This window comes from Nanorana parkeri, unplaced genomic scaffold, assembly GCF_000935625.1.
Source record: "Nanorana parkeri isolate BGI_ZX_2015 unplaced genomic scaffold, ASM93562v1 scaffold1424, whole genome shotgun sequence".
NCBI classification, from domain to species: domain Eukaryota; kingdom Metazoa; phylum Chordata; class Amphibia; order Anura; family Dicroglossidae; genus Nanorana; species Nanorana parkeri.
Genome location: NW_017307692.1, coordinates 96,606 through 109,567, shown reverse-complemented (window position 1 = coordinate 109,567; position 12,962 = coordinate 96,606). Strand labels below are relative to the sequence as shown.

The 12,962-nt window shown below is 48.1% G+C and overlaps 1 protein-coding gene across 1 annotated transcript in view; it reads left to right on the top strand.

The window, feature by feature from the left end:
• The window catches only part of LOC108798170, a 193,101-nt gene that overhangs the window by 95,499 nt on the left and 84,640 nt on the right, over positions 1-12,962 (top strand). Inside the window, 1 exon segment of the mRNA XM_018569902.1 lies at positions 1,262-1,798. Within this exon segment, the coding sequence (XP_018425404.1) occupies positions 1,262-1,798 (537 nt within the window).

Genomic DNA, 12,962 nt, shown 5'->3' with positions numbered 1-12,962 from the left:
GGGGCTTCACTCTCATCTTTATTCACAGACCCCGGAGACCCTCAGAGAGACATCAAAGCTGAGGAGGAGGAAGAGGGACGTGTGAGGACTAAAGGGGAGGAAGTTCCTGTAGGGATCAGCACAGGTGGGTAATAAGCACTCAGGTCCAAGAGCTCTGTGTTTTGCGGTGGAGCTGATGCTGAGATGTCTCTGGTATAAGCTGGGATGATGATTATTATGGGATGGAAGCAGAACTCTGGAAAACCAGCAAAATACACAAATCACATCCAAATGTTTCCTGCTTTACCTGACAGCGGCAAAGTGTCATTCTGTACAGGCCTGTCATTTTACTTACAGGGAGGGTTAGTGTTGGGGTTCCAGGGAGGGTTAGTGTTGGGGTTACTACAGGAAGGGTTAGTGTTGGGGTTACAGGGAGGGCTAGTTTTGGGGTTACACGGAGGATTAGTGTTGTGGTTACAGGGGGGTTGGTGTTGAGATTACAGTGAGGATTAGTGTTGAGGTTAGAGGGAGGATTAGTGTTGGGGTTACAGGGAGGATTAGTGTTGGGGTTACAGGGAGGGTTAGTATTGGGGTTACAGGGAGGGTTAGTGTTGGGGTTACAGGGAGGGTTAGTGTTGGGGTTACAGGGAGGGTTAGTGTTGGGGTTACAGGGAGGATTAGTGTTGGGGTTACAGGGATGATTAGTGTTGGGGTTACATGGAGGATTAGTGTTGGGTGTTACAGGGAGGATTAGTGTTGGGGTTACAGGGAGGATTAGTGTTGGGGTTACAGGGAGGATTAGTGTTGGGGTTACAGGGAGGGTTAGTGTTGGGGTTACAGGGAGGGTTAGTGTTGGGGTTACAGAGATTGTTCCTATAAATGACATGAATCATCCTTGTTCCCTCTGATTTCTAACTTTCCCCAGATGGCAGATACAGAAGGTACAACACAGAGAAACGTCCCATAACCTCCCCCGAAGGTCACATAGAAGACAATGAAATCACTTCCAGTTTTTCCGGAAAAATCCAGATGACCCCAAATCTCCATCCCGTCCTTCCCAGTGCAGATCTGTCCTCTTATCCCTCCACACATGGGGAGAGTTCTCTGGATCATTCCCCTCCCGTCACCCATCTTGCAGCTACTAGAGGGGGTGAGAACTTTCCATGCTCCGAGTGTGGGAAGTGTTTTCCCACAAGATCAAGACTCGCTGTGCACCAGCGGACTCACACGGGGGAGAAGCTGCATTCCTGTTCAGAATGTGGGAAATGTTTTTCTGTGAGAGCTGCTCTTCTCTCCCATGAAAGAATTCACACGGGAGAGAAGCCATTTTCTTGCTCTGAGTGTGGCAAACGTTTTACCCGGAAACTGAGTCTCATCGGACACGAAAGACTTCACACGGGGGAAAAGCCGTATTCCTGTTCAGAATGTGGGAAATGTTTTTCCCATAGACAAGTTCTTATTGTTCACGAAAGAACTCACACAGGAGAGAAGCCATTTTCATGTTCAGAGTGCGGAAAGTGTTTCTCTCGGAAAGATGATCGTAATAAACACCAACGAATCCACACCGGGAAGAAGCCTTTTTCCTGTTCCAAATGTGAGAAATCGTTTACCGCCCGAGCCAATCTTATAAACCACGAAAGGACTCACACGGGAGAGAAGCCATTTTCATGTGTGGAGTGTGGGAAACGTTTCACTTATAAACAGCTTCTTGTTAAGCACCAGCGAGTTCACGCCGGGGAGAAGCCGTATTCCTGCTCAGAAAGTGGGAAGGTTTGTTGGCAAATATCGCGTCTTGTCACACATTTAAGACATCACACAGGTGAGAAGCCATTTTAGTATTGGGGTTGCAGGGAAGGGCTAGTGTTTGGGTTATAGGGAGGGTTCTCTCATACATCATAGTATAGGGGGTTTCACTCTCGTCTTCATTCACAGACCACGGAGACTCTCAGAGGGACATCAAAGCTGAGGAGGAGGAGGAAGAAGGACGTGTGAGGACTAAAGAGGAGGAAGTTCCTGTAGGGATCAGCACAGGTGGGTAATAAGCACTCAAGTCCAAGAGCTCTTTGTGTTTTGCGGTGGAGCTGATGCTGCAAAGCACACTGGGAAGCAAAATGGCTGATTCATATCTGCAAAATTGTTGCTTCTGAGGCATTTATTAGGCTAATTGAGGCACGACCATGCCTGTACGACCTGCGCAACCCCCTTTATAAAAACAGAGGAAGGAGGAGGCGGGGCTTGGATGAATATTGCTTGCCAGATTTGGCCAGAATGGGAATCTTTCCCTCCATCCCTGAAGGACAGCAAAGGTAAAACATGTGACGCATCTCGAGTTAGTTGTGATACTGTTGTAGCTTTATGTTTTTGCTTGCTTGTGTGGCTTTTGTAGGTCTGTGCAGCTGCAGCTCTCCATGTGTTGTGGAACTACAAATCCCAGTATGCAGCTGCCCCCGGGTGTCATGCCTGTTTCCTTTCTGGGTGTACAGACTTTTATATGCATCATAGGACTTGTAGTTCTGAAAGGTTGTAGTTATTAAAGGAGAACGATGGGGACAGGGCTTTTCCCCATAATTCTCCTTAGGGTAACGGGAGGACACAAACTAGCGTCCTCCCATCACACTAGGCTCAGTATATAGGGAGCTACAGCTCACGGTATACGGAGACGCTGAAGCGGATCCCGGCAGTTATGTCGGGATCCGCCCAGCTGCGTGAGTGACAGCTGGCTCTGCCTATCTAGAGGCAGAGCCAGCTGTACCCTCCCCCGTCCGTTCCGCTAGTCAGCGCTGGCGGAGAGGGGGGAATCCAGCCCCTCCCCTGTGACGGCAGAAAGCCGTGACAGGATCGAGAGGTTAGCGAACGCCTATATGTGTTCCCTCACCTCCCGATCTACTGAGACGACCTGTGACAGTCTCATTGTCACAGGTCGGCTCGTACTATGAGGGGAGTGAAAAGCACTCCCCTCATAGTTCTCCTTTTAACCCCTCGGCTAATGTGTAGGAGTTAAGAAAATATTGTCATTCGGATTCTGCAGATGCGTAGCTAGCTAGACAGGTCTTGGCAAATTTATTTGGGGGGGAGAGCGCCAAGCTCAACACACACGTTGAAATCTGACTCGGCAATCAATGTGCAATCAACCAGAACTGGATCTCTAAACTATCTAAACTAAACTAGGGTTTTTACTTACAGGCTCCCCAGAGCACGCCGGGGGGTAGAGTGTGCATTCGGCATCTTGTCTAATAAATGGAGATTTCTGCACACGGCAGTAAACCTGAGCATGGAGAATGCCTTCTCTGCTATTAAAGCAACATGTGTCCTGCACAATTTTGTCCGTCAGAGAGATGGCTTTCCGTTAGAGGATTCCCTGATACACAGTATGGAAAGGGCACATTGGGCTGTAACCCGTGGCAACATACGAGGAGCCACCATTAGGAACCAATTTGCCTCCTGCTTTATATATAGATAGATAGATAGATAGGAGAAGTGTCTTGGCAACTTCCACCACTCTTCCTCGGTGGGTTTGGCCATCACCACATCATGCAGACCATCTCAAATGACCCAGCAAGTATCTCGGATGATGTAGCTAGCCATCGATTCCCCGACCATGAAAGTAAAGTGTAGACGGGCCAATGACTGCCCAGATGCTAGATACCTGATTGAAAAAAGAAATCTTCTTATTCTATTCTGTGTTTTGCAGTCGATTCTCCAAAATTGAAGTGGAAACCAAGTAAAGATACCTGCGGTCGGCACCGGCGAAAGGAAAGGGAGTCCAGACGCGGGTCCGGGGCTCCAGCAAAACCAACCTTTGTCTACGAGGACCAAATTAAATTCATGATTCCATTTCTGGAAATGCGGAAGTAAGTACTCTTCTGGAACATCTCGGAGTTGCTGACCTGTCGCCTCAGGCGGCATGAACCCGTGCTTTGTAGTATGCACAATGACTGCTGCGTGTGAACAACAACAGGACATTTACGTATGCTTTTTAATGCCTGTTTGAACGTGGTCAGAAATGCGTTGCGTAAAAATAAAAACTGACCGCGATAAGAGATCATTTGGCTTCTTCTTTTTTGGGGGGGAAATTAGCAAGTTCGTCCTGAATGACACATTCTTTAAACTTTGCTTCTTCTTCTTGTTTTTTTTTTATTACAGCATCGAAAGTAGCTGGGAGGCTGCTCCATCCCAGCAGCAGGAGGTGGAGATGGAGGACACATCCCCAAACATAGACCCGGAGGACAGTGCATCTGTGGCCAGCACTGCAGCAGATTTTGAGGCCATGTCACCCCCGACGCCAGCAGCTGCACAAGATGCTCCAGGACCTGTCCGTCGTAGGACACTTGGCAGGACAAGGAGAGGGTCCGGCCAGGACGAGACAGATAGGCTGCTGGAGATCATGGAGGGCATAGCTCACCCAGTACCACAGCTGTCCTCTGACGCCCTCTTCCTCCTAAGCCTGGAGGAGAAAATGAAAAGGGTGCCAAAAGCACGGGGGGATGAGTTGCGCACCGGGCTCATTAATTACATATCATCCTTCATTCCCGAAGTGGAAGCCCAAACGCACGCCACTGCCCCTCGCCAAAACTTTCACCAATCGCCCGCACTTCCCCGTCCTCCACGACTCACACGAACCCAGCAAACATACCCTTCCCAGCACCACGACCAACCCAATGACTGGCCACCTGGCACTACCGCAACCTATGCTTTTCCATCAACCAGCATGGCACATCCCCCCTGACCCATTCCATTCACCACTGGGTCTTCCACCCATGGAATGATGGAGGAGATGGCAGTTAATGAGCCTGTATACGCCCCCCCCTCAGTATCCCCAGTTGTGAAGGCGTTAGTCACATTTTGGCACCCTTTTCATGTGCTCCTTTTTTGAAGACTCGGTTTGAACAACATGTTTTGTTTCTCTGTTATTTTTTCGTAAGTTACTTTTATACTAACCCCCCCCCCAAAAAAAAAAGTTATTCACTATTTGTAAATCATGTCTTTGTCTTTTTTGGGGGGAAGGAGGGATGAAGGGCATAGGTTACGGTGAAGGAACTATGCACTACATGTGGGAAAGGAAACACACAGAGGCAATTTCTTAGTTGCCCCAAATCAATCAGCTTGTTTCTTTCATTTGCAGTTTGTCTAATTGGAGAAGATCCGCTGATTGGTTACTACTGACAACTCGCTTTCTGCTCTACCGCAGGGTCATTGTAGTAAAATCTCCTTACCGCAAAGTGATGAGTTGTCTTTCCGCCGCTGGTAAAAGGTGTCCTGACGCTCCAGATGAGTGGACAGGATACCCAGTAGCTCGTCAAAACTAGAATAATAAAAGGTGGATGTTACGGGGTCAAGAAAGGGAATGGATCGCTTCTAAGCCCTTGGCTTAGATCAAGTGTAGTATCTGTTCTTATCAGTTGCCGGAAGGTGGTTTAGTATTCGCCGGTGTAATAGGTGGGTGCCTGATGGGGTTCAATCCCTCCTGGGTAGATTCTGGTCTGGTTATGCCAGGCTTGTCCCCAGTGGTAGAGAGCAATCTCTGAAGGTGCTACCTCCTGAGAGGAAAGGGTGCTTGCTTGGTCTGGCCGGGGGGCGGCAGATCCCGTGGTGCTGTGCCCCCTGGGGGTGGCGTCCCAGGGTTGCCAGAGAATCACTTTGGGTGTGAGACCCCAATTAGTGATGAGCCGAACACCCAAGTGTTCGGTTCGTATTCGAACGGCCGAAAAGTTCGAATTCGATGCAAGTGAATGGGTGTTGAACGGGTCCACAGTCCTCCAAAATGTACATTTAGGAGGACTGTGGCTGCAGGTATTCACACTGACCACCAATATAATGGAGGTTTTTACACTGACCACCAATGTAACAGAGGTATTTACACCGACCACCAATATAACAAAGGTATTTACACCGACCACCAATATAACGGAGGTATTTACACCGACCACCAATATAACGGAGGTATTTACACCGACCACCAATATAATGGAGGTATTTACACCGACCACCAATATAATGGAGGTATTTATACCGACCACGAATATAATGGAGGTATTTACCCTGACACCAATGTAACAGAGGTATTTACACCGACCACCAATGTAAAAGAGGTATTTACACCGCCCACCAATATAATGGAGGTATTTACACCGACCACCAATATAATGGAGGTATTTATACCGACCACCAATATAATGGAGGTATTTATACCGACCACTAATATAATGGAGGTATTTACACCAACCACCAATGTAACCGAGGTATTTACACTGACACCAATGTAACCGAGGTATTTACACTGACCACCAATGTAACCGAGGTATTTACACTGACCACCAATGTAAAAGAGGTATTTACACTGACCACCAATGGAACAGAGGTATTTACACTGACCACCAATGTAACGGAGGTATTTACACTGACCACCAATGGAACAGAGGTATTTACACCGACCACCAATATAATGGAGGTATTTAGGCCCCATCCACACCAGATTTTATGTGTTTTCAGGGATTCCTGGTGCAAGAACATACAGATTCTTGTGGCAAGAATCTCAGGTGTGACCATTCAGATGCACCATCTATTCACGTTAATGACAGGGTGACAGTGGCGGGATCTGTCTGTGGCTGTCCGCGTGTTATCATACATGATACAATTACTTACAGATAGGGAGAGATGCTGCCTCTCCCTGAACTCTGAGAGCTTGCTTGTCCCTGGAAGCAGAGAACTTGTGTCCCTGGACAAGCATCTCTCCCCCTGGTAATCGTACCATGTATGATTGCCTGCAGACTGCCAATAGTGTCCCCTCTTAACCTCTGCATTCCAACACATCCCCCACTGCTCACCTTTGCACCCCTATCTCTGCATCCCCCGATCTGTGCAACTTTGTATTCTCAGTACCCCCTCTCTGTTCACCGTCTCTTCACCGCTTTGCTCGCCCTCTATGCCAAGCGCTGTGCCCCCTGTTTTCTGCTCGCCCTCCCTTGCTCATCCCCTTTTCCCACCTGTCCCTGCTCTGCCTCTCTGGGAGCCCGCCTGTTCCAGGGACAGCTCTGTTACTTCAGATGTAAACAAGGACTATATGTGTAATATTATAACAATGAATTTGGATATTGTAAAGAAATATATTTTTTATACATCATTATTTTTTCCCCCCTCTCTTTCCCCTTTTTTTTCATAATCCAATTTTATTCGATTTTCAAAAACATACCGTATATACTCGAGTATAAGCCGTCCAGAATATAAGCCGAGGTACCTAATTTGACCAAAAAAAACTGGGAAAAAGTATTGACCCGAATATAAGCCGAGGGGGGGCACGTTTCACCCAAAAAAATGGGCTGAAAATCTCGGCTTATACTCGAGTCAGCGCCAGCGCGTCTTCTTACTTACCTCGGCGAGCGTCGCTGCTGCTCCGGTGGGCGGCGCTCCGAGCGGGGTCATCTGGCAGTCTCCGGCCACCTAAATTAGGACCCGGAGACTGCCAGATGACCCCGCTCGGAGCGCCGCACACCGGAGCAGCAGTGACGCGACGCTCGGCGAGGTAAGTAAGAAGACGCGCTGGCGCTGACTCGAGTATAAGCCGAGATTTTCAGCCCATTTTTTTGGGTGAAACGTGCCCCCCCTCGGCTTATCCTCGAGTCAGCGCCAGCGCGTCTTCTTACTTACCTCGGCGAGCGTCGCTGCTGCTCCGGTGGGCGGCGCTCCGAGCGGGGTCATCTGGCAGTCTCCGGCCACCTAAATTAGGACCCGGAGACTGCCAGATGACCCCGCTCGGAGCGCCGCACACCGGAGCAGCAGTGACGCGACGCTCGGCGAGGTAAGTAAGAAGACGCGCTGGCGCTGACTCGAGTATAAGCCGAGATTTTCAGCCCATTTTTTTGGGTGAAACGTGCCCCCCCTCGGCTTATCCTCGAGTCAGCGCCAGCGCGTCTTCTTACTTACCTCGGCGAGCGTCGCTGCTGCTCCGGTGGGCGGCGCTCCGAGCGGGGTCATCTGGCAGTCTCCGGCCACCTAAATTAGGACCCGGAGACTGCCAGATGACCCCGCTCGGAGCGCCGCACACCGGAGCAGCAGTGACGCGACGCTCGGCGAGGTAAGTAAGAAGACGCGCTGGCGCTGACTCGAGGATAAGCCGAGGGGGGGCACGTTTCACCCAAAAAAATGGGCTGAAAATCTCGGCTTATACTCGAGTATATACGGTACATAGAAATAAGAATGAAAACAAGAGCACACGTGTAGAACAATCATCTGACGTGTCCGGGCTTGGCCCGTCAATAACATGAATTCCAAGAACTTCCCTCAAACGACTGTCTAGCTGTACACCAGAACATCCTCAATATCGCGGAACATTATATAAGGGGTAGGAACCTTCAAGGTGTACACCCAATTCAAGGAACGGTACGGGGAGTTCAGAAGGTAGCAAAATATAACAGAACTTGCAATAAAAGGACCCGACAAGGGGACCTTACCTCAACACTCAAGATAAGGAAAAACAGAGAGACGCGGAGATGGAGATCCAAAGAGCGTAAGAGAGACAGAAAGAAGAAACAAGAGTAAGAAAGAACAGTAAGGGGAGAAGGAGAAAAGGAGAAAGAAAAAAGACAGATAGAAAGGGCCGGCTATGGCTTTTGGGGGGAACCCCCATGCACTTTTTTTTCCTTGGGGGGTCCCTCCAAACATTCCGCAGACTGTAAAAAAAAAAAAGACTTTTAGTTTTTTTGTCTAATGTCACTTTGCTGCGAAAATTCATACAGACTATGAATCCAGAAAACGAATAGACTTTCGGACCCGAAAAATAAATGGAAAACCCGAATGAAAATGAAACGAAACAAAACACATTTTGTGCCTGTGTTCTATTGAAAGTTCCGACTCATCAAAATCTCCAACTACCTCACGGCCGGGTACTTGCAAGTGGGTGATATCGACCGGACGGCGTTAGACTGCAAAACACAAAGACTGACGAAGCCTCTGTACGGCTGCATGGTAACAATATTCAGCAGGTGGCAAACTCGATGAGTATTCTGAAAACGCTACGCGCGCATGCGCAACTGTGCAGAGCTCCAGTGTTTCTGAGCACCGGAAGTGAGGAAATTGGTGATTTCGGTGAATTGGAGCTTTTTTATAGAATACCGGTGCACATGTCTAATAGACAACAGAGCCACATGTGGGGTTAGGGTAATATTTGTGGCTACCACTTTGGAATAGACATGTGAGGCTGCTTGCCAGAACGGCTCGATCAATGGACATCCCCACCATATACGAGTCATAGTGCCAACGTCAGAATGGCATCTCCAGCAGTAGGGTTGCCACCTTTTCTTCAAGCGAAACCCGAACGCTCAGCGACGTGCAGACATTTCTTCGGGAGAACGAGTCGCAGCTTATTCATATGTAAATAGCGAAACTCATTCATAAGTAAATATCACAGTTGAGATTATTTTCAGTGGGGGACCAGTAGCCCCTATCATAATTTTGGTTGCCTGACATCTTGTGTCCAGGTTTCTGCTGCCATGAAACCCGAACACAGCTTTCAAAACCCGGACTGTCCAGTTGAATCCTGGACAGGTGGCATTCCTGCTCATGGGATTTGTAGTTCCACAACAGCTTGAGGGCCGGGGTTGCCCACCCTTGCTCTCCACGAATTTTCTTTTCACTTCTTGTCCATTTCCTGTAGGAATTTGTCTAACCAATCACTATGCTTTGTGAAGGAAAAACCAGGACTACAACACAATGGCCACCATCCCTCCTGTTCTACGGACAAGTTCTAATACTTCTGATGTAATAAAGGACATTGGGGGGAATTTATCAAAACTGGAGCAGCCGTGCACGGCAACCAATCAGCTTCTCCCTTCAGTTAAGATTTGAAAATGAAAGAGAGAAGCTGATTGGTTGCTGTGCACGGCTGCTCCAGTTGTGATAAATTCCCTTCACTATGTATAGTATCATAATTCTCAATAGAAGATATTGTCAGGAAATAATGTTATTTAGACATCACATCATTATTACATGACACTGTAATACTATTTTATGTATATTCACTGCTGTTGGGTGAATTGAGCTACAAGAAAATGGCAGCTTCCGGTAGTCCTCTAGCGTGGATGTCCTAAGTAGGCGGGGACTCAACTATAGAAGAGAGAGCTGTGCTCAAGAGCCTGGAGCCATTTTGTTGAAGCCCAGCTGAGGCTACCATGAGCATTTACCAGAATTGTCTTCTGTTTCCAGCAGCTGGCGAAGGGGGAGTGAGGAGGAGGTAATAATGTCTTCTTATTAGGAGAGAAGGGGGTCCCAGCACTCTCTATGGACTGGATGGGGGGATCATGTCACCCAACAAATCCCCCACTGGTCCCCTATATATATATTTGGGTTTTATTTCTGTATCCTTTGTGAAAATTGCATTTTTGGCTTGTCCAGTTGTGCTGCCAGCTATATGTTAACAGGGTCAGCATGGTGAAAGTCCCAGCACTGCGCACATGCCGGACAGCCAAGACTGCTTTAGGGATCTGGCTGCCAGTGCCAATCCATATGGTGGATCAGCACAGCTTTATGTAAATGTGACAGTCTTCAGGTGAATGGGGATAGGTCATGTATCTCGGAATATTCACCTCTACAGCATCAGATCTTCATGATGTGCAGAGAACTGTTAAAGATTGTGTCATGTCTGTCCATTTCCTGTAAGGACACATTTCAACGTGATCAGTACTAATGGACTTCCATTTCCCTTATCCCCGTCTCCACATTAGGGTTGCCACCTTTTCTTTCAGCGAAACCCAAACACTCTTGCGACTCACAGAAATTTTGGGGGGAGAATAAGTTGCTTATTCATATGTAAATAGCGCCACCCATTCATATGTAAATATCACAGTTAGACTATTTTTAGTGGGGGGCCAGTAGCCCCTATCTTAATTTTGGTTGCCTCCTGTCTGCCTGACATCTTGTGTCCGGGTTTCAGCTGCCATGAAACCCGGACACAGCATTCAAAACCCGGACTGTCCGGGTGAATCCTGGACAGGTGGCAACCCTACTCCACATGCCAGATTTCTGGCTTCCTCCCCATCCCCCACTATGCTGGTTTCTGACTTCCTCCCCATCTCCCACCATGCCTGGTTTATGTGTACCTCCCCATCGCCCATCATGTTGGGTTTCTTAGTTCCTTCCTATCTCCCTCCGTGCTGGGTTTCTGACTTCCTTCCCATCTCCTACCAAGCTGGCTTTCTGAGCTCCTCCCCATCTCCCACCATGCCGGGTTTTCTGAGTACCTTATCATCGCCCCACCATGTTGGGTTTCTGAGTTCCTCCCTATCTCCTACCAAGCCGGCTTTCTGACTTCCTTCCCATCTCCTACCAAGTCGGCTTTCTGACTTCCTTCCCATCTCCTACCAAGCTGGCTTTCTGACTTCCTTCCCATGTCCTACCAAGCTGGCTTTCTGAGTTCCTCCCCATCTCCTACCAAGCCAGCTTTCTGAGCTACTCCCGATATCTCCCACCATGCTGAGTTTCTGAGTACTTTCCCATCGCCCACCATGTTGGCTTTCTGAGCTCCTCCCCATCTCCCACGTACCGAGTTTCTGACTTCCTCCTGTTCTCCCACCATGCTGGGTTTCTGACTTCCTTCCCATCTCCTACTATGCCAGCTTTCTGAGCTCCTCCCCATCTCCCACCATCCGGGTTTTCTGAGTACCTTATCGCCCCACCATGTTGGGTTTCTGAGTTACTCCCTATCTAGCGCCGTGCCGGGTTTCTGATTTCCTTCCCATGTCCCACTTTTGGTATGAAAGTTTGCAGGAAATTGGAGTAGCCAGAGGAAACCCAAGCAAGCACAGGGAGAACATGCAAACTCCATGTACATGTCAGATAGAGTTCTGGCTGTGGTTCAAACCCAAGGACTCAAGTGCTGGAAGGCAATCAGGTTTTGCATTCCCATATAAGTCTATAGTAATGCAAAGCCCACATGAAACAGGTATTTCTTTCTATCAAATTATTTTTGAAGGGTCTCAGAAGCGCCTGAGATGTCCTTAACATAAGCCTAAATCACATCAACAAAGGTCCTTATGGTGCCTGCGGTACAAGACCTATAGCCCTAGGCTAGCCAAACATGGGGGTGAGGTAATGAGTGGGAGGTGAAAGCTTTGTCCTCACCACGATCACATAACTTGCCTGGACCATCAAGGTCTTTCACCCTAGCTTTTGTTGCCTTCCCTTTATTTATTTCATTCATTTTTAACTTTTTTTATTAAACATTTAATATAATTTAATACATTGAAACCAGAGTATTTTTCATATCTCACTCTTTTCAGGAGGAGTAAGTGTATTAAGAAGGACATGAAGATGTCATGATGGAGAACCGGCCGCCCCTCACATCACCGGGTAAGAGGAGACTTTCATTTCTTGAGTATTGAGGATCCCCCTAGATACACACATCCTCTGATATAAAGACATAGAAACAATGTATTCAGTCAGTGTGTGTGTTTCGTACAGATGGGTCCAGGAACAGAAATCCCCCAGAGGGATGTCCCCGTCCTCTGTATTCCCGGGACTCCACACAGGAACATCAGGATGTCCCTCAGACTCTTCCTCTGTATTCCTGGGATTCCACACAGGAACATCAGGAGATCCCTCGGGAGGACCAGGAGGTCCCTCAGATATACCATGAGGTCCCTCAGGAACATCAAGAGTTCCCTCAGACCCATCCTATGTATTCCCGGGATTCCTCACAGGAACATCAGGAGATCCCTCAGACCCATCCTCTGTATTCCCGGGACTCCACACAGGAACATCAGGAGATCCCTCAAGAACAGCAGGTGATCCCTCAGGAAGATCAGGTAGACTGAGGGTCTAATCAATATTTAATATTGCTTACTATATGCTCAGTGGATCTCATGTAATAAGTATAACATCTGTTTTTATTTTGAAGAGTGAATATGTAATTAAAGTTGAAGTGAAAGACGAAGCAGAAGACACGCCTGTTAGTGATGATGATCCATGTAAGGAGGAGGAAATCCTTCCAGAGA